Source organism: Scleropages formosus, chromosome 22 (assembly GCF_900964775.1).
Source record: "Scleropages formosus chromosome 22, fSclFor1.1, whole genome shotgun sequence".
NCBI lineage: Eukaryota > Metazoa > Chordata > Actinopteri > Osteoglossiformes > Osteoglossidae > Scleropages > Scleropages formosus.
In genome coordinates, this window is record NC_041827.1 from 13,190,008 (window position 1) to 13,212,622 (window position 22,615).

The window sequence follows — 22,615 nt, forward strand, 5'->3', positions numbered from 1 at the left end:
AAGGCGGGGCAGGAGGAAACAGCGGACAACGCCGAGACAAACGTCTTCGGTCCCTGGCACGACGGCGCCAGGAAACGGCGGTTTGCCGTTTCGCTTAGGGAACGCGCTCTTTCTCTTAAACGGCCGGCATTGCGAGCGTTCCGTTTGTCTCGATGCAACAACTAAACGGTGCTGTCACTGTAAAATAACATTCATATAATCTAAACAAGTTACGATAAGAGCCATTTTCTGTGGTGCACATTAACAGTTTATGTAAAAGGTTGAAATGTACAGAGGTGCAGTAATCTTTCCAGGAGGACGGATCATCTCTACAATTTCGCCGACCTCCCCTAGAACTGCGATGACGAATCACAATGAAGAGGCACAGCTTATATAATAAATTTCAACATTCAACTTGTTAAGTGCAATTTGTTGCTTCCTGCCATTCAGCTATTTGGATTCATATCAATAATACAAACGTGTCTGTGTTAACGCTGATATATACGGGCATCATATTCATGATTTTCTGAAAACATATCAGTCATTGCTTTTATTGTACTGTTTATTGTAACCATGTACCTTCACATGAAAAGCAAAGCAGCTGTTAAAGTCATCATTAATCACGTATATTTTATTAATTATGCAGATATGAGGATAAGTTTTCACTTCTTCCAAGATGTGTGTAAAGCTGAGTTTTAGCTGGCTGATGTCTCAGAGAGTTGGTTCAGTTGCGTGCCGTTGGAATCATTGATACCAGTCATGGACCTTGTTATGGAATCAGTCTCAGTACGCCATGGCACCCCCACCCCCATCCAGCTCACCAAATTATAGGTGAGTGTCCTCCTCCATGTTCTCAGCCGCCTCTTTTGCTGTTTTGTTCACCAGAACGTGCCAGCCACCGTCACTGCCGCTTCCCGCCATAACGCCATTCGCACTGCTCTTCTTCTCCTGCATTTCCGACTGGCTGTCACTCGTGACGTCCAAGGTGGGGTTGTCATGACACCCATTCTCCACGAAATGGAGCTCTTCGCCGCGAGACTTGGGGGATTAAAAATAAAAGAAAACGCTCTTACAACTCAAACGATGTATGTCCCGCACCAAATAGCACGGACGCCTACTTAAGTCGAGGAAGCTATGCTTACTTCAGATAACATAAAAACATGAATTCGGCTTTCATTATACAATCACGCTCTTTACCAACAATAAGAGTGAATCAGTGACCTACAGCGAGGTGCAACTTAACATACCATGTTCTTCATTTTTGGCAAACGCCGCTGCCAGCAGATATAAATGAGGCCGGAGGCAATAATGACCACACAGATGGAGCCAATGATGACTAGGACCACGAAGAGCTTGCCGTAGTCGCTGCGGGTCGGGCTAGGCCGGGACTGACAGGTAGTGACACTAGTGTAGTTCTGAATGCCAATCTGAGGTTACGAAACAAAAGAAAATCAAAAGGCTTCATTTAGACTTGTCTGGACTGCACATTACCGCAGGAAAAAGTGCGAGAGACCGACATGAACACCCCAGACCCGGTCAGCACAACGTGCCAACAATGGAAGACCTAAACCAGGGTCGGGGGAGACAGTCCACTGACAATCTGGCTTCTCACAAATAGGACTTCCAGCAGATGCTGTGGACTCCAAAAAAAACCTTGATTTCTTAACAAAAAAATGCCGAAACACAGTACGTAACACAAAAACAACATTCTGCCAAAACACGTGAATGATGGCCTGGTGGTGACCATTCCTTCACGTGTTGAGCGGCCCATTGCGGCAGGCTGTGTGTTCTTGTTTCCAAACATATATTTTTCATAACATGCAGTTTCTCTCAATTGCTTTAGAGTCAGAGATCATGATGTCTATATGGGTCTCATTCTGCTGGGATACAACCCACCTCAGATAAGCCCCTTCTAATTTCTCCCAGCATTGACAGCACATCTTTAGTGGCAATCACTCCTGAACAGGGAGAAAAAGGGAAAGTTAACAGTTTAAGTCTCACGAATCATGGTCTGCAGTGTCTGTATCTCATTTCCTTATGCAGAACCATCTGATGACCTTAGGGACTGCGCTGCAAGACGCAACACTGCAGTAAAGTGGTCTGGTTATGTCAGTGAGTGTAGCCCTTGGTGGCCAGGCCCAGTCCCTCACCCTGTTCACTGGCCAGCGTCATCAGCAGCTGCCGCTCTTTCCCCATGGGTTTGCTCAAGGAGATCAGCCAGGACCCCTGCGGGCTGTTCATCTTTCTCGAGAAGGCCGTCTCAAGCATCTCTAGCAACCTCTTTCCGCTCTCCACCCGGAACTTATCCTGGCATCGACAGTGGCACAAGAGGACACGTGACAGGCCGCAGAGCACGGTTGCAGAGAGGCAGTTTGGAAAAGCCGCCGCCACAAAAAAAAAAAAAAAAACCTCAGAAAGTGGTTAACGATGAACCGACGGCCACCTTCGCCCTTTCCAAAAACACACTCGTTCAAAGTCAAAGATGAAGAAGACTTTGATGAGTCTATGTGGTGCTGATGGGCTTAGCTCATACTTTCTCTTGTTGAAAGATGGAGAGAAGTCCTAAGACAGGTCACTGGCAAGATCACTAGGGTCACTACTGGCCTTAGTGTTTGTGTATAGCAGGTCGCGCAAAAACATCAGCGCTCCTCTGCAAGTTATGATTAACACGCCATATTGTGAAAGCATTTTATGAACCTAACCACACCCTCAACTTCATTCCAATCTTGCCCGTGGCTGCAGTCTTTCCTACATAAACGTAAAGAGCTTACACGGGCGAACATGACATAATGTCAAAGGAAGAATGACTGTTCCTTAAAACTAGGCCAACGGCATTCAGGTTCTGCACAGGGCGTTCGAGAGGCAACCGAAGACCTAATAATCCCAGTCCTCGTAAACAAAATGAGACATCTGCTCCACACACACACATTGTCGTGTCCTTGTGGGGAAAACAAAGGGTAGGAGTTTCAATCGAAGTCCACATCCTTCCTTTTTCTTTGACCAAATGGCACATTCCCTCTGAAACCGCTATGAAGAAAAAATATCAAATACCACCACTGAAAGGGTTCATTTGCAAAATACACTCAGCAGCTGAACAGTGGGTGAGAGAAGTAAAATGAAGAAAGAGACTCGCTTTGTCTTGAAATTCTGCCTGTGTGAGCTGTGGATAAATCAGACCACTTTTCACATATGCAGTTAATAAATACATCCCTTGGCTGCATCACAGTATTAAAACAATATATACATCACGTTTAAATGACAGTCTTTTTCACAAGGGAATTTCTTAAATTAATTTGCAGCTGTTGTGACAACTGAAAAGGTCAGGCTGATTATAATAAATAGCTTCCACTGTTTCCATGGTGATGCAGGAACGTGGTGCAGGAGCTGACATGCAGCTCAAGGAAGGGCGGGGTGTCGGGGACCGGCGGCTGCTGCAGTGGCACCACCACTTGCTGTGATTAAAGGCAGCCCGGGACACTCTCTGCTCTGGCATTAAGACCATCAATCAGCAGCGGGGCAGAGGCAAAAAAACGGGGAACAAAGGAGCAGAGTGCCATTTAAAGTGACAGGCGACATTCAGAGTCACGTCAAGGCGAGCTGAGATTGTAATGGGAGCAGAGGACGAGGAGGCACGTTTCATCGGGACGATTTCCATCCTGCGCCGAACGGGAATCGGCCTCGCTTCAGCCCGCCTATCTATTTAGCCGGTGTGTCTGTGAAAACAACTTCCTTTCCTAAATCCCAGAAAGGAGCAGAGATTAGGTCATCCTATGCATCCCAATTTAAAATACAGTCAAAGTGAATTTACTGCAAAAACTGTTAATACTCATATAAACTGTTTGACCTCCGCCACGCATTGCACAAAAAGTGCTTCTCATATTTTTTTTTCCCCTCCCTCCAAAATCGCTTTTAAACAAGATGTAGTGTATGGCGAATGAAAAATATAATTAAAATATTCACAAAAAAAGGGTATGCAGATGTATGGACTGCAAAGCAGCGGCGGAGTTTAATAAAATACACCACTTGACATATGTGACGGATCTGAAAGGTAACGGTGCCTTAAAGGAAAGACGTGCGGTAAAATGTGAAAATGGAAACAATAAGTACTTACGCATTCGTAGTTTTCTGACATGTTCAGAATGACATAGCCCTTCACAGGCAGGTAACTCCAGTCCACACAAACCACCTGAGTACAAAAGTGAGAAGAGACGGCAGCTGACGCTACGTCTACCTAACACAGAATAGTCAAAAATCAGAAATCGGTCAATGGAATTCCCTCATTCCAGTAAACCTGAGGATGTTCCTCAAGGTAATTGAGAGTGAAAAACATCATTTCATATCTAAAATGTTTCTGGATTTATGCCACCACTGATAGATACAAGATAATACAGAAAGGTGTAAACTGGAACATAATGACAGTGCACCTTCTGGTGTGGTCCCAGAGGAAGACTACACACACATTGTCTAAAGCTGCTTCTCCTCAGTGGGGTCGCGGGGAGCCGGAGCCTAACCCGGCAACACGCAGGACGTAGGGCTGGAGGGGGAGGGGACACACCCAGGACGGGATGCCAGTCCGTCGCAAGGCGACCCAATCGGGACTCGAACCCCAGACCCACCGGAGAGAAGGACCCCATCAAACCCACTGCACCACCACGCCCCCCCAGAGGAAGACTATTGATATTTTATTCTGCTTTTCTGTCACTAATGCCTTGGTGCAGTGCTTTACTGTGCCATGCTGTGCAGTATTGTTTGAACTGTGCTGATGTTGCCTCTGCATAAAGAAGTATAAGAGCTGTATAAATGCCTCCTATTGACTGAACTCCTGGATTTGGCCACAAGGTCACAGGTTCAGCTCTCAGGAGGGACCCTGCCATTTCATCCTTGGATGAGGGACTTCACCTGAATTTCCTCGGTATATCGAGCAGACTATATGAATGGGTAAAAGTGTATGCTGCATATACCACCTTGAGTGTGGTAAGTGTCATAATACTACTCAGAAGTGTACCTGCAGTGAGTCTCGGGTGAGATGCGTGTTGTGGAGTTTTGTCTCCGATAGGATCTCAGCCCCCCCGTGCCTGAATTCCGGCTCTTCGTCCTCTAGGGAGGTGGGCGTCGCTTTGTCCCAGGTGATGCCAGTAAAGGTTATGGAGGGAGACAGCGAGAATGAGGAGGGGGAGGACGGGGGAACCGTGGTGAGGCGACTCTGGTGCGCCGTCCCATCCAAGCTCTCATCCATTCCCTTCCGGCCGACCGAGTAGACAACCGAAACCACTTCGGGGGCCTGGCTCTCGCTTGTAGGGTGGTGACCCCCCTGGACGGTTACATCTTCAGCTCCATATGGCGGTGCAGAGACGTGAGTGCCTGTGTGGCTCAGCTCCTCCCTTTCCGGTGCAGCTGTGCCCTTGGCAACAGTGCCGCCCCAGCGGCGCACTGCACCTACATCGGAGTCTGTGGTGGTCGCCTGGGTAAGAGATCCCCCATCCACAGTAGAGAGACTGTAGACGGGATCTCCCGGGCTGCCGCTGGACTCCCCCTGACTCTCCCACATCTCCGGATCCAGCGACTCCACTACAGAAGCTATTGAGGACGAGGAATTCAAGTCGCTGGGGGTCTCTGCTGGCGAAGACGAAGGCTGAAAAAAAGACGGACTGTAACCTGGACAAAAAAGTCAAAAACAGTTCAGAAACAGTCAATAAACCAACATGATTTCAATTTAACTGGAACAGAATTTACTTTCTTAGGATGGTCTGTTCAGTGCTATAGCCAGGCGCTCGTTTTCATCCGATATGAACAGTAGGACATTTTTATCCAGCTAACAGCAGCAGAACATTTTATGTTAAATGCCTCTCATTCTGCTTGATCGTTCCGGAAGCAGTTTTAACAAAAAAAAAAAAAAAAAAACAGTGAATTCCAGATTTTTCTTCACAGGAACGAGAGAGCTGGTTCCCCTACCACAACAGCAATTCAGGTACCTCTCGATCTTCATCACAACGTAGATTAAGGCCCCTTATTCTGATTTAATATCTGCTGTTCAATCTTGTGAGCTTTTAGTTCATGTTTGCCGTTTCCATTTCATTATTCATATGAATAAATACAGAATACGCGATTGCCACACTCACAAAACTGCAACCCCTGACAATTCACAGTCCTGGCCCCAATGAGGGATAAACACCCTCTAACCCTCAGAACTGCTGAATCCATCCCAGCCTTCAACAAGAGCCTCAAAACCCATTTCTTTCAGATCCATTTCCCTCCCAAACCCCTCAGACTAACTTTTATCTGTTTGTTCTGCTGTTTGTATGTCACTTGAATAGTAGCTACTTGAATATGTTAGCATTACTCATTGTCATTGTTATTGTTTTGTTTTTTGCAGTGTTATCTATTGTTTTTTGTTCATAGTCTGTGGAGAAGCATTCAAGAAGAATTTCATGAAACTTGTACACGGTACTTGTACCTATAACAATAAGCTTGAATATGTTTTCTAGAAAAATTCTGATATGAACCAAACCAGCTGTGCTTTAAAGATTTAATGTAAGCCCTATGACTGTTGAGGAATGCATTTTTCTTTAAGATGTTACTATAATAATAATAATAATAATAATAATAGTAATAATAATAATAGTAATAATAATGTCAGGCACAAGGACTGGACTCAGGTAAGTTTGTGGACCCAATTGCGGGTTGGACTTTAATCTCATAGGTCAGGTTCAAGGGACAAGGCAGGATCAGAGTTAAGAACAGGCATGGGTCAATCCAGGGATGAACGTGGCAAGACGGGCAATCCAAACTCGGTGGTCAAACAGAGAACAGGCAAGGGTCAAGACACAAGAGCAGGCTGGGTACAAACGCTGAACAAAGACGGTGTGTGGATGCGGAGCTCCTTTCATCCTGTGTTTTCTTGATTGGAGGCAGGTGTTGTTGGGGGCATGACAAATAATAATAATAATAATAATATACAGTATATATAAGTTCTTTACAGCAGTTTTTATGTCATTAACTCAGCATTAATAAGTCTTCCTAAAAAAAGCAACAGGATGCCATTTGCACTAAGAGCCAAATATGTGACATACTTAGAAACACAGTGAATCATAAAAAAACCTGTCGTTTAACTCCATAACTTGTTACGATTGTAGCGTTGGGCCTCATCGGCGAGGCCAAATTCATATACGAGCAGTAAACTGACTTAGTCTGGCCTCGACAACTGTTCTTATCAGCACCCAGCAGATGTACGGAAGGATGATGCCCCACAGTACAATTTGTACCGAGAGATGTTCCACCCTCCCGGCCCAACAGCGATCCAGCAAACTTTACGTAAGAAGTTGACCCCAGCATCTATGCCACAGCGCTCCCCTGATAGCCGTATGATCCATTATCAGTGGGAGCAATCGACATCCCAGAGGGATCTGGATTCATCTGCCGTGCATGTCATCTAACTTATCTGCCACTGGTACTGACCAGCAGCTAAGACAGATAAAAGTGAGAAACATGAAAGCAAAGGTTTTCTTTTCGGCATTCGGTGATTTTGAACATTCCACAGTGCACGGTGAGTCCAATAAAACCTTATGGTTTCCATTATAAGTAGCAGGCACCTATCAGATTACTATGAGCCAGAAAGCATCCATTTCAGACCACCATCGTAGGTAACAGGAAGACAGCATGACAAGCAGACCACCAACTCCTCCCAACAGGCAGTTTTGTTGACACGATTTAATTCAGTCTAGGTTTTGAACTAAAGAAAAAAAAATGACACTATCGCCCAATTACGTGAGCAGACCTAAAGAGTCCCGGCCACGGGTGTCAAATCATTTCCCCTACAGCACCGGGCCATGTTCTGTGCTTCTGAACACGTCGAGCGTTAAGTGAGATTATGTGAGGACTTCACCGCGCGGCTCAATACTTGGGAACGCACGCAGTTAGAGATAACCGCGAACCTCGACCACACTGGACGTTCTGATTCTTTCCCTGGAGCTATAACAGCAGGTTTCTCTACGAAGTCTAACGGGCAACACCAGCTAGCGCAGCCTGCTCCTTTTCAAAGCCAAGCCTGCTTATCCAACAGAATTCCATCTGAGCTGATACAAAACCAATCTAACCAAATAAAAATATCTACAAGGAAGTACATTCTATATGGAGAGGATCCCACCAGTGTGGGGGAAAAAAATGCCATTACTTGACAGCTGATGCCAGGATCATCTCATTAATGAAGGTGTATGGATTTCTTTGTGGACCTGAGGGAACTGCTTGCAAAAAAAAGCTAAATTGGCAGCACAATACCCTGAAGAAGATTAAACTGCTTGTGGTGTTTGAGCCTGGTGGCTGACTCCAGCAGATATCAGGTGCAGCAAATCCCATTCAGCACTCCTCTTTGGACAGCGCTCTCCCTCCATAGGGGACTGGGAGGCTGCATTGTCTGCAATAAATTTATCTCCTCATGTAGGAGTGAACAATATTAGTTTGAGCAATTTTCAATACAAGGCATGTTAGCCTTCGAGTTTGTGTTCTAAACAGCTGCTTACTGGACAGATCAGGTTAAAAGCTCTGGTCTTTCCATCTTTCCACAAGATCCTAACACTCACAGGACTACCAAGACAAGACTGGCACCCTTTCATCCGATCGATCCAAAACCAGATTAGAGAAACACTGCGGCAGAAAAGCCTAGAAGTGAGATGAATACGAATGTAAACTAATGAGGATGGAAAATATTTTAGTCACTCCCCCCCAATGCTAAATGCCATCCTGGCATTCAGGTCCTGTCATGAAGGTACGGCCCATTGCCTTGTTTGTCGTACGAATTGAAGTGTGTTGACAGCTCCCGAGTGACTGGATAATTATCAGAGATAACAAAGCAAATATCAACATAACCTTTATGATTCCTTTTTACTTGGTATCAGATGGATTCATTCCAGACACACACACACACACACACATTTTCAGAACCGCTTGTCCCATACAGGGTCGCGGGTAACCGGAGCCTAACCCGGCAACACAGGGCGTAAGGCCGGAGGGGGAGGGGACACACCCAGGACGGGACGCCAGTCCATCGCAAGGCACCCCAAGCGGGACTCGAACCCCAGACCCACTGGAAAGCAGGACCGTGGTCCAACCCACTGCACCACCGCACCCCCCTCTCATTCCAGACAATGATCCTTTTTTGACTAGAAGATTGGACTTGTTTTATTACAAGGAAGTGAATTTCTGTGATTTTTTTGTAACCCAAAAACACACACACACACACAAGGGGCGTAGACAAAATAACAGAAGGCAGGACAGGAATACAAAGAACCAATAAGCAATAAGGTCACCTTTTGCCTTCAAAACAGCTCAGCCCTTCTTTGAATGCTGACACACAAGTCCTGAACTGTGTGTAACTGGAACTCAACTGTGCACTCTGACATCCAGAACCTCGCATAAATGCTCACTGATGTTTCAATCTAGTGATTGAGAAGGCCACAAAAGCTGCTCGACTTTATCCGTTGCGTTCATGTAAAAAGACTTCAGCAATACGTCAGGAGAGCATTATTGTCCTGAAACATGAAAAAATCAAAGGGAGACAGTTTAGGATGCATCTGGTCACCCAAGGATTTTTTTGCTGGTGAACACACACAGTCTGAAGCCGCTTAACCGAGTTAAGCCAAGTTGTAGCCTAACCCGGCAACCCAGAGCACAAGGCTGAAGGGGGAGGGGACACACCCAGGATGGAACACCAGTCCATCACAAGGCACCCCAAGCAGGGCTCGAACCCCAGACCCGCCACACAGTAGGCACCGGCCAATCCCATCACACCACCGTACCACCACACTAACCAATATAAAATTGTACACTTCAATCATCAGATGTAGAAAATGTCTCCATATCATTAGAGATCCACTACAGTGTTTGAGCTGTGATGTTTTTAGGAGTTACTGTATCCTGTTAAAAGTAAGTCAATAACTCTCCGTGAGCTCTGACTTGTGACCAGTATTCCTCTTTCCCTACGTTTCTCCTTGTCCCACATATGCTGTTATGACTTTCATCACTGTTCCCCTTGCCACATTCAATAATTTAGTGCTTTTTGTGACCTATGCAGCTGCAGCTTGGGCACTGACTACTTGGCTTTTTTCAAGCTCAGTTGACCGCTCTGTGTTGCGTTAGAAAAGCATACCGAAAAGCTGACTCTGCTGACCAGAATCAATCCTGCCGTCCAACTGGTGATCAATGTAGCATGACACCTACTTAGCTGCCTGAGTAATTAAGATTTAGTTACCAGTTCAAGTACCAGTTCAATGCATACAGTCATGGAGCCCCTGTGTATGCATATATGTACCATAGTAGTCAAACAGTTGTTGCAAAAATAAAGTTATGATTAGTTGTATACATACAGTTATAACAGTGTCATTTACCGTCCAAGGTTTCCGAAACCCAGACGGTTCCGTTGACCTCCCCTCCTTCATCCCAGAAATACAGAGGTTGCATCGTCTTGGCGTCCTCGTTCTCTTCACTGGAGATGCCTGACTCCTGGGATCCGGCCATGAATCCCGGGACAGCGGGCCCCTCAGGACTCCGCGAAGCTACCTCTGGCTGGGAGGGTTTGGGTACCTCCACCGAGGTGGGGACCAGCTGCAGGTCTTGGGTCACGATGTCACAAGACACGAGCAGAATTAAGGACCCTGGGAATGGTGAGAGACATGAATTACATTAATTAATTGTGAGGTCAAAGATGTTACATTTCCATATTTAGCTGATGCTTTCCCCCACCAAAGCAAATACAGGGTCATAACGCAGTGACGGACCCGTTGAAACAGCTGAGTAACTTTTACCGGAGCAATTCAGGGAAAGTAGCTTGTTGGAGTGTACTATAACAGGAGGCACGATTCAAACCTGGGTCCTTTAAGGGAGAGGCAGCAGCACTAACCACTGCGCCACCTGCTGCCTTCAATATTGGTAGGGGAATCTAACCCTAAAAGATGTGAAAAAACTTTGAGCGAAGTGCCCAAGTGACCAAAAAGAGCTAAACGTGATCGTAAATTAAGAAAGAACTGTTTTGCAATACTAATTATAATTCATATTTTCGAAAATTGGTAAGCATATTGAAAAATATGTGAAGAGAGGATGGAAATTCATGTCTGCTCCTAGGAAAATCTGACGTCTCCTAGATTTCTGCCAAATACGTGACAAAGTAAGGTTAGAATAATGTCACAGCAAGCGTGTAATTTAAATTAAACGAAATTAAACAGAAAAGAGAGTATTTTTCAATAAAGGAAAGGGAAAAGGCCACGGCATTCAAGTTATTTTTTACAGTGTGTAAGTAAAAATACAACATTATCTTCAGCAGCAAGGAAATTTAACAGAAGGTAGTAGGGAGGAAGCAAACTAAAGTGAGAGAATAGGCCAACAGCCACCCTCCTCTCCTAGTCGAACATCTTAAGCAATCTCAGATCTCAAAGAGGGAAATGTAAACGTATAATGTATCATGTCAAGTGAGACATCGGTAACGGACAGCTAACATTTTCATTAAGTGAAAAACCAAGGCTGAATGATGTACTCGATGGCGAAAAACAGAGTCGGCGAACGCAGGCGAGAGCTGGAGCGCAGAGGTCTGTGGGGACAGCGGTCGGCCACCAAGGAGGATTACAGAGGTCACTCGGCGGGATGGCAACCGCTCAACATACGGGAACGACACACGGGCATCTTTGCAGAAACATACAAGAACCCAAATTTTCTCAGCTCCACAAAGGATTTATCCACACAAAGAAGTCCTTGTGCAGAAAAGCAGGTGCGCAAGAACCATACTGCTATAACAGCAATTTTTCTATTTATATATATTACAATGTACTTTCAACCCCTGCATGATGAAGGCAAGGCACTCCTGTCTGCTCATGGAACACAACAGATTTTAATTATTGTCTGTATAATTACGAAAAAGTAAATTAAACAGTGCAAAGCACTGCTTGGACAGGTTAATGGGGTCATACTGAGCTTTCCTTTTACTTTCCTTTCCATACCAATAACAAACATACCGCTCTGAGCACAGTAGTAAGATCTGGTCGAAGCCCGGAGCTTGAATCATGGACAAGTTGTAACTGATGCCATGTGCACAAGTTCAATAATGTAAGTACAGTCTATGTGTTATTGCTCACACAAATAAATATAAAGATATGATAAATAAATATAATAAATAAATACACACACACACACACACACACACACTGTCTACAATCCCTTGTCTCTTAGGTCTTGTGTTGCCGGGTAGGCTCCGGCTCGCTGCGACCCCGCGTGCGTGCGTGTGTATATATATATATATATATATATATATATATATATATATATTAGAGAGAGCGAGAGAGAGATTAGATATATATATATATAAATAAATAAATGTATATACAGTATACATTATATATAGGCAGAGAGAGAGAGATGGAGGGAAATGCTGATTTTACTGATACACCACTGGCGAAAGAAAGATATATATGTAAAATCTTGGAAATTTCATATAAAGGCCATAATTTTTCCTCTTGTAGGGTAACATTAACCCATGAGGAAAAAAAAAAAAAACCTTTCATTTCAGTTTTATTGGAATGGTACTGGAATGCTAAATTGTTTTTAAATTTCAAAAAAAAAAAAAAAACTGCGCTAAAGAAGACAATTATCCTTTGCTGTAAGTATTAGAGCAATTTATATGTATTTATGTGGGAAATTACAGTGTAATTTTGCTCTGTACTTCCTTCGATTTATCAACAGAAATAGCTGAAATTTTTCTAAGCGACAGTTTAATACCATGCGCTTCTAAACTCATTGCATATCCAGTACAGATAATGGCTGCTTTTTAACACACAGTTCAAAGCTATAGCTTTTATACGCAGTCATGGTGCTTTGCAGTTGATAAGGGAAAAAAGAGAAAACACACACACACACACTTACGCTGTGCAGCATTCACACTGATCACAATCCAACAGGATTATTTGTAGGGGACAGCAATGCCAGAACGCAGCTTTGCAAAGCTTTGTTTTCCTAGCAAAGAGGAAGTTGTAGGAGAACTTCCATTCAGCTAGGAAAGTAAAATATATACAGTATATACATATATAGAAACTTACTTCTATATATTATAATCATAAATATAATATATATTATAATTTTATACATACACACATAATAACATATATTATTATAATTATATAATACTATTTATAATTATAATTAAATTATTAAATTATATTATAATTAAATATATACATATACATGTGTATCTTTGTATATATATATATATATATATATATATATATATATATTGAAGCGAATGCTGATTTTCATGCCATACTCCACTGGTGAAAGAAAAGATCCTACAGTAGAAATATTAAAGTGTTCTTAGTAGTACTAAGCTCTTTTAATTCTACCTGGTTCTGCTTAGTTTGGGGTAAAAAAGAGCAGCCTGCGGTTGCCTGCGGCTGAAGGGAAGGCCAGCGGGAGCCGAGTCCCAGGTCTGCACCACTTCAATGCAATGTGTAACATCAGGGTCCCGGTCCAGGGTCCCCCATCATCCACCTGTGAAGGCGAGCCAAGGGGTGCAGGGGGGGAACAGCTCCTTCCTCCTGGCTGCGTGTCTGAGCCGTGAGCTCCTGGCAGCGTGAGAGAGCTTGCAAACCCCTCTCTGGAGGCCAGGGCTCCAAAGCACTCTACGTTCTGCCCAGCCCCCCCCCACCTGAGTCACTCAACCGAGTCCGTGGAGCGGCAGCTGACCCCCCGCTCCCCCAGGAAAGCTTCACATCGGAGCATTTTGAATGACTTGACTCATGCACCTCAGCGCTGAAGACAGCCTGCAGGGAACACACTGGAGAGGGTTTTTTGACACTATAATACACCATTTTCACTCTGTAGAATTCTTTTTCTTCCAATACAGCATAAGATGCGGAATAAATTAAGGAACATATAACACACATAAACACATACACTTTTAAACATGCAGAATTACATGACAAAAGCACCGCTGAATTGTCTAAAAAGCTGAAATGTGTTCAATTTTCAAGTTTCTCCCTTCGAAATTATTGTAACGGAACTACGAAAAGTAGACAAACGCTCCGGGCTTAAATTGATGGTGTGTTTTAGTAGGTTGGAATCAATAATTGGGAGCGTTGTTTTCCTTTCCGCAACCAACAGCCCAGAGTGTCTACAGGATCACGTCACGCTGTGACAAATGACAGGGTCGATCTGCAGCCTCCTCCGGTAAGGACCGGCACCGTTGCGAATCACTGTATCACTTACCGCGGGAAAAACACCCGTCAGTGGGGTGTGTGGGCCTGGTGTCTATGTAGCGACTTTAAATAACGCCCAGCATGTACATGTACGCAGGTCAATGGTAGAAAGGTGGACATCATTCATTTACCATGAAAAACACGACTCTACTGCAGGCTTGCGCTGGTCCAGAGGCTATTCCAGGAGCAAAGGCCACATCCTGGGTATATGCCAGTCCATCACATGTCAACACACACACACACACACACACACACACACACACACACACTCATTCAATTCAAAGTCACCCATTGACCTGGGACAAACATCTCTGGACTGCAGGAGGAGACCCACGTGATCACAGGGAGAACATGCGAACTCCACACACGCCGAGCTGGATTCAAACCCGCAGGCCAAGAGCTGCGGGACACCAGTTAAGGAGAATTTGTTCTTTTTCTTAGAAAGCAGTTGATTTGCATCTATTCGCGAGCAGAATCCCGGGAAACGGATCGCACTCCCACAGAAAAACAGACCTCTGCTGCGCTTCTGCATGGTTTCTGTCATTAGTAAGATATCTTTACTGTGTTCCCCCGCTAATTTTACCAGAGTCACACATCCCTGCAATCACTAATCAGTGCTCCTCCAGTGAAGAACAGAAGATGGGTCTAGCCTACCGCAATCAATTGCGATTTTTCCCAGAAAAAGCTCAGATGAGACAAGAGAGGGAAGCAGGAATATTCCAGAGCCAGTAAAGATCGGGTCTGCTGGGGGCTGCAGATGCTACCAAGCCAAAGATCTTTTTCTAACGATGCTCTTTATTCCTTTGAGGCTTTTCTACTGGCTGGTTTATGCTTCGAACATGAGGTATTACACAGCAACAAGAGTAAGTAAGTGCAGTGTTGAATTTGACCTCCCAAGCGGCTGTGAACCTGCAATACCAACGCTTCGATTTCTATATAAATAAAGCAAAGTTTGGTACTTTTGCCATAAAACACAGACGCTGCCATAGATTCCCGAACCTAAACTATCCATAACTGTAATGTTCTGTGAGTGCGATAAAACACTGATTGTCGGGGGGTGGGGGGGACAGAAAACAGAACACCAACTTCAAGTTTGTTCATATTTCCATAAACACAGAACATATATGGTGTTCAGTATGGGACACATATCATAGCATATGTTCTGTATTTATGGAAATATGACCAAGCACTGTTAACGTGCTTATTTCAAGTGCAAATACTTGATATAATCCTCGATGCCAACGAATAAGCAAAAACCTACCTAGACACACCGGATGAATTGCTTACTGTAGCTATGGTCATCGTCATGATGAATGTACTGCTACATGTGAAAGCAGCACCCAAAAGTCCCTTTTACAAAGCAGCTGTGACTCTCCTTCCTTCGGTGTCCTTCAACAAAACATGCGACACCTATGATGTCCCCACGTAGTAAACAGCCTGCGCTTTGGACCGAAGGGAATATAGAGTAACTTTTCATTGTATTTTTCCAGAAATTAACTTCACAGTAGGTAAAGACCCAGATGTCCAGCGCTTGCTGTAAGGAACAATTCCTTAAAGTTAATGTCAAATTACTTAAAGCAAAAATATTAAATTACTTAGTAACATAAATATAAATATTAAGGTCCAAGCCTGACACAGAATTTATGATTGCGTGACAAGCAATGACAAAGCACTCTTTGATTCATTTCCCTCAGGGGGATGTTGTTCACGACGTAATAAAAAGAAAAAAAAAAACACTTTTAATATTTCCATCGGTTCCACTTATAAAGCTCTACCCTCCACAAAAGAATAAATATTCACACCAAACAGTTTTTCCTCACACACATCTCTTATTTGAGATCCTGATCAAACGATGTGATAACTGAAAAACTGCATAGATATAAATCTTTTCTGTACTATTGGTTCATATAGGTTTAACAGCAATGGATGTGGCGCAGTCAAAAGACAGACGCTGAGCTGTATTGGCACCTTATCAAAGTAGCAGCTGAGCATGAATTTGCTTTTTTTTTTGATGTTGGACTAAGAACCATAGTTTGAAGCATTGCACCATGTCAATAAGAACTGGGACCGTCCCCATCTAACTGGCCTTCACTATAGAGCTAATTGGAAAAAAAGAAACTGAAAGACACCTAAAAAACTCCACAGTTTCCTCCTTCCCAAGTGAGAAGCTCCCACAAATATGCAGAATGGGAGTAAATAAATAAAGAAATAAAAGCCGAGTGCCAGCGCTCGGTGGTCCCGTGGGGCACGCTGTCAAACTTTCCTCTGCAAGAGCCAGTAAATCCTGCTTTAATATTGCACCAGCAGTGACTCGGCGACTCAGCAATCCAGCCCTTCCCCTCTCCCTTCGGTGTCGACAACCTACGGGACGTCTTCGTCCGCACACAATTAATTTTACGTGGCACACGTCTAGCTTTGCCGTGATCCAAGTACATAGAAACGCGTAATTTAAAAGCGGGGGAAAAAACCGGTCTTTCCTCTTTTTTTAAGATTTATTTACAGTTAAATAAGGGCTAACGTTACAATCTTGTTCATATTTCCTAGCGTCAAAAGTCCAATTTTTCTGTTTCTTGTGTAGCTTGCTGAGCTTTGCGAGATTTTTTTAATGTTTTTTATCTCACTTGAATTCTTCCCCGGATGGTCTTTTCCTTCCCTCAGCAGATTAGATATCAATCCTTTAAGGAGGGAATCGGTAGGGGGGGGGGGGGGGGTATCACCTCCTTTCGGGACACCCAATGAGTGCAAGGCCACCGCAAAAACGCTGCGCTCTCTATTTTCCAATCTCACACCTTCTGAATTTCCTTGATGTGAACCTTGAGCCAGCTGTTCCTCTCTAGTTTTATGTACATCAGTGTAGCGCTGTGATTTTGCTGGGCCGATACCGAAACAAGCGAGGAGCTTCCATCAGTTGCCCTGGCAAACCTGAGACAGATGGGTCCAAAAGCAATGATGCAGCAGAACTCTGAACTTGGAATCACTAAAAGATTTTTATGTGCACAGCATTTGTCAAGCAGACTCTTTTACACACTGCATCACGCACGTCTTTCAGTTTCAGGTATTCTTGAATTTAACCATCTGAGTGTTTAAGCAAGTTTATTTTAAATTATTTTTATTGATTTATCTTCCATCTCAGGATTTATACCACATTTGTAAAAAGTTCTGTCCTTAACATGATCTAAAGCAGTGAGACTGAAAATTCGCAATATTTTGCAGCGCCCTTTGTATCTACGAAGAGATGACCTATGAACATCTCCAGAATTCTGGTAACATCTCCAGAAACACTTGCAGAATGGGAAAAAAGGCAAAAGGATGAAGTAAGAATCACTAAATCAGTCATTTTAAAGATGGGATGCAGTAAGGCGCAAGTGTTCGAGACTACGAGAGATTTTTCTGTGTAGTTCTTTAGAAAATAGACACTTCATGCACGTAGTTGACAATCACCGTGAAAAAAGACAGGATCCACAAATCCCTGCACTCTCATTGTAAGCGCTTCAGATCCCAGTTATAAATCAAGTCCCCAGGCCTCACTCTTCCCGTGACACATTTCCATTTAACCTAATTTAATTATGTCATGTTCACTTTTTGAGGAGCCAAACAGCAGCAATACCTTAATACCAACTGCAAAATAAGACTGATGTGCATTTATCTCTATAGTCAAACCAACACAGGTCCATATTTAAAAGACAGATACTTTTTCTTTAGTCCTAATGGTGAATAAGTTGTTCTCGTTTCTCTGTTTTAAGCTGCAGATGAACAGACTGCTGTTCTCCGCGAAAGCACAATGGCTCTTTGATACTGGCAGCAGGGATTAATCTTTTTAAGGTCATCGTTACAGGCTGTGTCCTATGCAGATATGTAGACGTTCCCCGCATGAAGGAACACAGAATTATGTTCCTTGCCCGTGAAAATGGTAGCAGACCCCGAGACAATTAAATGTTACCATGTTCCAGCTTTGCATTAATTTTGATCAAGCCCATGTTTGCAGTGCCATCTGTAGAATAAATAAATGAGTTATACACCCAGCAGTGGTGGGAGGGGGGCATTAAAATATTACCCAAAAACTGCTGCGTTTGCGCTTTATGTGAATGACTAAATATATGTGTCTGGAGGAGTTAAAGAGCTGAGGCTTTTTTTTGTACTCTGCGTGTAAAATGAAAACAATAATTGAGCATCATGGCACAAAAACATTTTTATGTATGCGAGACAAACATTTTGACACGGCCAACATGCATCGTATAATAGGCCTTCCCTCATGATAACTTGTAGGTGTCGCTTTTGTGGTGCTGCAGCAACAGTGAGGATTACTGACGCTGGTGCAAAGGGAATGAATTCAGGAAAGAACTTGCGGTGAATCAGAAGAACCGCAACCTGGAAAACGCGGATGAGTGAAATGGTTCAACGACAGGAGCGGGCTGGATCAGCGAAGGTATCAGTTTGACTGAAACCAAGTCCCTCCCCCGACACACAGCCAGATAGAACATATGAAAAATTAAGAATTACATGTTTAGATGTTAGTATTTGTGTATATTGCTGTCTAGGCTCTCCTGAGCTGCAGATCTGTACTTAATAGGCCAGCTCCTCTCCAGCTTGGCTGCTGTCCAGTGACCTAGACGGAGACCAATACTTAATAGCAGCAGTGTCCCCTCTTGAGCATCGCAGACAACTTAATTATAGAGCTAACAAAAACGCACATCCAAGCACATTACCCGCAGAAAAATAAGACCGTGCAGCTAATTAAACTACACTATATTTTCTTGCCATAACAGTTTGCAAGATATAAAATGGCCTTTTACTTGATTCAAGACACAAATTTTTTTTCAATACTGTATTACACATTGAGTCTGTTTATTAAATTTACTTGTGCATTGATGCACTGGGGCAGGGAATTAACAACTGTCAGCGACTATAGCAAAGATAATGTTGTTACATATTCCTTGGATGAAATAAATCAACTGAGTCTGACATATTCACCCCGACTCTTCCTTTAGGAAGCCTTTATGGCTGTTATTTTCATTGCTGCTGGATTCATGCAGGCACAGTGGAAAGTTCTGACTGGCCAAGGCTTTTCAACTACGTTATGCAGACAGAAAACAGAGAAATCACAGGGCGTCGTTGTGCCACAAAGCAAAGCAAAGCTCAATGGATGTGGAAACGTTTCGAAGTTGGGGATTTCTAAGTTGTTTTTTTCCTACTGTTGCCATTCTTCACAACAGCAGTGAAGATGAGAGGTGGCCAAGCACACGTGAGGCACGGCACTCGTCACGCCGTGTTTCGTAGACGACCGCCAGCAGCTTCTGCGTCGTACCACTCTTTTGCATTCCCTAATTTTTAATCACATTTAGCCACAAAAAAAAACTGTTTCAAAGCTCTGCTGGCTCATCTCAGCACTTCTAGCCACTTCGTACCTGTGTGTTTCTTGGTGGTACAGCGCGTCCTTTGTAAAGCGGCACTCAACATCATGTGCCAGCAGTCGTGAGATTTTCACCACAGTGCTCTGGAGGTCATCGGCTGCTCCTACAGGATTGTTCCAGAGAGTTCTCATCCTTGTTCTTTCACGAACTGCAGGATTTTTTGTTGACCCTGTTGCCGACTCAAGTCTATAGATGGCGTCTTACTTTTCCCCCCAGAAAATTTGTTGGACATTTTATTCAAATATCCTTTTTTTGCCTTTGTCACTACCCCCTTTGCCACCTCCATCTGAACAGCTTATCCCTAGGTCTTCCTGCTAGTTTATACCTACTATCAAGGCAAAACAAAGAGAACACATTCATGGCAGAGCAAACAGGTAACACCTCCCAGGTACATTCTTATGTGGGATTTCATACAAAAAGAAAAATGGAGATGTTCAAAATTCTGATTACAAGTTCAGATTCAGTTTATTTGGTCCATATTAACCTTTTCACCTTCAAGTGGCAAGACTATCAGGGGAAAAAAAAAAAACATACATGCTTTGAACAGCACTGCATTTGCACAAAAGAAGCAACACTTAAGCAAATAAAAGTTAAGCACTAAAAGATGCCTGAAAACACAGTTTGAATTTTACCGGCGGAACCCCTGTTGACATTCGTTAAGCACAATTCCGCGTCCAGATTCTGGCGAAAAGCAAAGCAGATTGGAGTGCGAAAAGGAAAGGGACACAAAGAAAGAGACGCAGAAATACGGGACGCGGGACGGTGCCGCGGACACAAAGCGAAGCGCGCTGCTGCGCTGCTCACACTCAGTACAAGATATTAATGAATTAATCCCACAGGCTCTTTTATTCATCTTTCGCTCCTTCTTACATATCCTCCAGTTGATCGACTGAGGCAAACAAATTAAGCCCCTTTTACTGTTTTCACAGTATCCACTGATGACAGTGCGTTACTTTTACCCCTTTATCAACTCACTCAGCCTCTATTCTAACAGACCATCAATCACTGATCAGCAGTAGAAACAGGTTCTCGTAAACGTAACGCTTTTGTTTGAGCCTCAGGTTTGGGAAAGCCTTCAAAATACAAATATTAGATTTCCGAATCGCTGGCGGGGCTGTTTTCGCCTGTGGAAGCTGCAGTGTGACATGAGGAGCGAGTGAACGGGAAGAGTGACTGCGCCCGTCAGCAGTTGTTGCAGGGACACCATGACGGATGGATGGATGGATGGATTGGATGGATGGATGGATTGGATGGTTGGAGGTGCGCATGAATGACTAACAACAGCGGGTAAGAAAATGAGCAACCAGGATGGGAATCACTTGATTTTCTCAAAAAAAAAAAAAAAATCGGTTCAAATATAACTGTAGGAATATGCAACTTACCCACGATGACGGGGCTCGAAACGACGAACAGCGGCATGACTGCGGTCTGCGCCCCGGAGAGTAAATGAAGTGTTATCGGAATGTGTGTGTTTTTTTTTTTTCCTCCTGAATTTAATACCTGTATCAGTTCACATCTAGTACCTCTTTGTTGCGGGAACACAGCGTGTGCACAACGACGCGCACTTCTTAAAACGACACGATGATGAGAAAGACAATCATTTTTAAACGTGCCTACAGGCAGAGGCAGCGCGCGCGGCCGCGCAACAACGTGTTTCTGTCAAAGACGATTCCGGGCGCGATCATCATCTACCGGTACAGGCAATTATGTGTCATGCCGTTAAAGAGCAGAGAGGCGTGAGCAAGCTGCAAGGTAGCGAATGAAGGATAAACTTCTCGGCTTGTACTTCAGGGATGAGACAGAGCCGGTCGTGCACTTCTAGCCGTTTGCACCAGGCTGTTCACGCCTCCCGCGTCCTTATAGAAGCCGACAGGTAGAGGAGGAGGGCGGCCGGCGAACGGAATGCGCCGCTTTTGATTCAATGTTTGCGCAGTGTCTACGGGCACCGTGCTGCAACGGCGGGGAAGCGGAATCAGGGTCCTAAACTCCGCCCGCTCAAATTTGGAGACTCTTGAAATTCTTCTTCTTCTTCTTCTCCTTATTATTATTATTATTATTATTAATAACCTTTAAATATCTTAGACTGATTTAACACAATTTAGAATATTCCCTGGGCAACCTTACAGTGATTTGTTCATTTCATTTGTACACTAAGCCTTAGGTATTCTTCAGTGCTACGTCAATCGTCAGTTTTAGTCATACTCTGGTCTGACTAAAACGTCTGTTCGTCATAGTTAGTCCCAATTTTGTTAAATCAACGAAAAACGGACAGAAATCGGGCCAGTCGTTCCATCTTGTGGTGGAAGGATATCCCTCTGTCCTTCGGAACTGCTGAATCCTTTCCAGCATTTCGGAAGAGCCTCAAACTCATCTTTCACACCAGTTTCCCAGCCTGGTACTTTTATCTACATATTTTGCTATTTTGTATACTGGAATATGTGCACTATGAAAATTGAAGTATCAAACAGTTTTACTATAGTAAAACAATGAAGTCTTACTCCAGTAATCATGTGTTGAAACCCAATTCCCTGCTATGAAATGCATTTTTGCTTAAGGATTTAAGTCCATTTGAATAAAAGCATCGCTAAATACAAACATGTAAAAATCACCGTTACATTTAGTCAACAAAATATTTAGTCAACTAAAAATCAAAGTGGTTGTCGAATTGCAGGCATGCTGTGACTTTTGCTAAGAACGTGCAAACGTTTCTTCACAAACTTATGAATCATGAGTGCATTAGTTTCCAGATTCGTTTCCTGTAAAAATTACAATTCAGACATCATGGCCTTTTTACTTAAGCAGATGTTTACATTAATGGACATTAAGAACGTTTTCTTTTGCATGTAGTGAATTTCAGACCGTTCAAGTGCATTTTCTTACAAGATGCTGAAATCCATTAATGGGTTAAAGAGGAACCCATGAATTACTCATTTTTATTTTGTTAAATAGATGACACCCCTGTTCACAGGGGCTTATGGTGCCTGACCTATTTAAAAA

The 22,615-nt window shown here is 43.6% G+C and overlaps 1 protein-coding gene across 1 annotated transcript; it reads right to left on the reverse strand.

Moving 5' to 3' along the window:
- Positions 1-21,533, reverse strand: podxl2 (podocalyxin-like 2). The gene is made up of 8 exons (XM_018746796.1): positions 21,001-21,533; positions 10,359-10,625; positions 4,985-5,634; positions 4,091-4,165; positions 2,130-2,286; positions 1,876-1,937; positions 1,227-1,406; positions 1-1,017 (listed from the first exon to the last, which is right to left on the reverse strand). The coding sequence occupies exons 1-8, from the start codon at positions 21,035-21,037 to the stop codon at positions 805-807; spliced, it is 1,641 nt and encodes a 546-aa protein (XP_018602312.1). The 5' UTR covers positions 21,038-21,533; the 3' UTR covers positions 1-804.
- Positions 21,534-22,615: the final 1,082 nt, after the last annotated feature.

What these genes read in the sequence shown, in the direction of transcription:
- podxl2 (XM_018746796.1), bottom strand. Translation starts at nt 21,037, where the DNA reads ATGCCGCTGTTCGTCGTTTCGAGCCCCGTCATCGTGG. An exon ending in GGTTTCGGAAACCTTGGACG is followed by an intron (nt 5,635 to 10,358) that starts GTAAATGACACT and finishes TTTTTTGTCCAG; the next exon opens with GTTACAGTCCGTCTTTTTTT. An exon ending in TCACCCGAGACTCACTGCAG is followed by an intron (nt 4,166 to 4,984) that starts GTACACTTCTGA and finishes TTTTGTACTCAG; the next exon opens with GTGGTTTGTGTGGACTGGAG.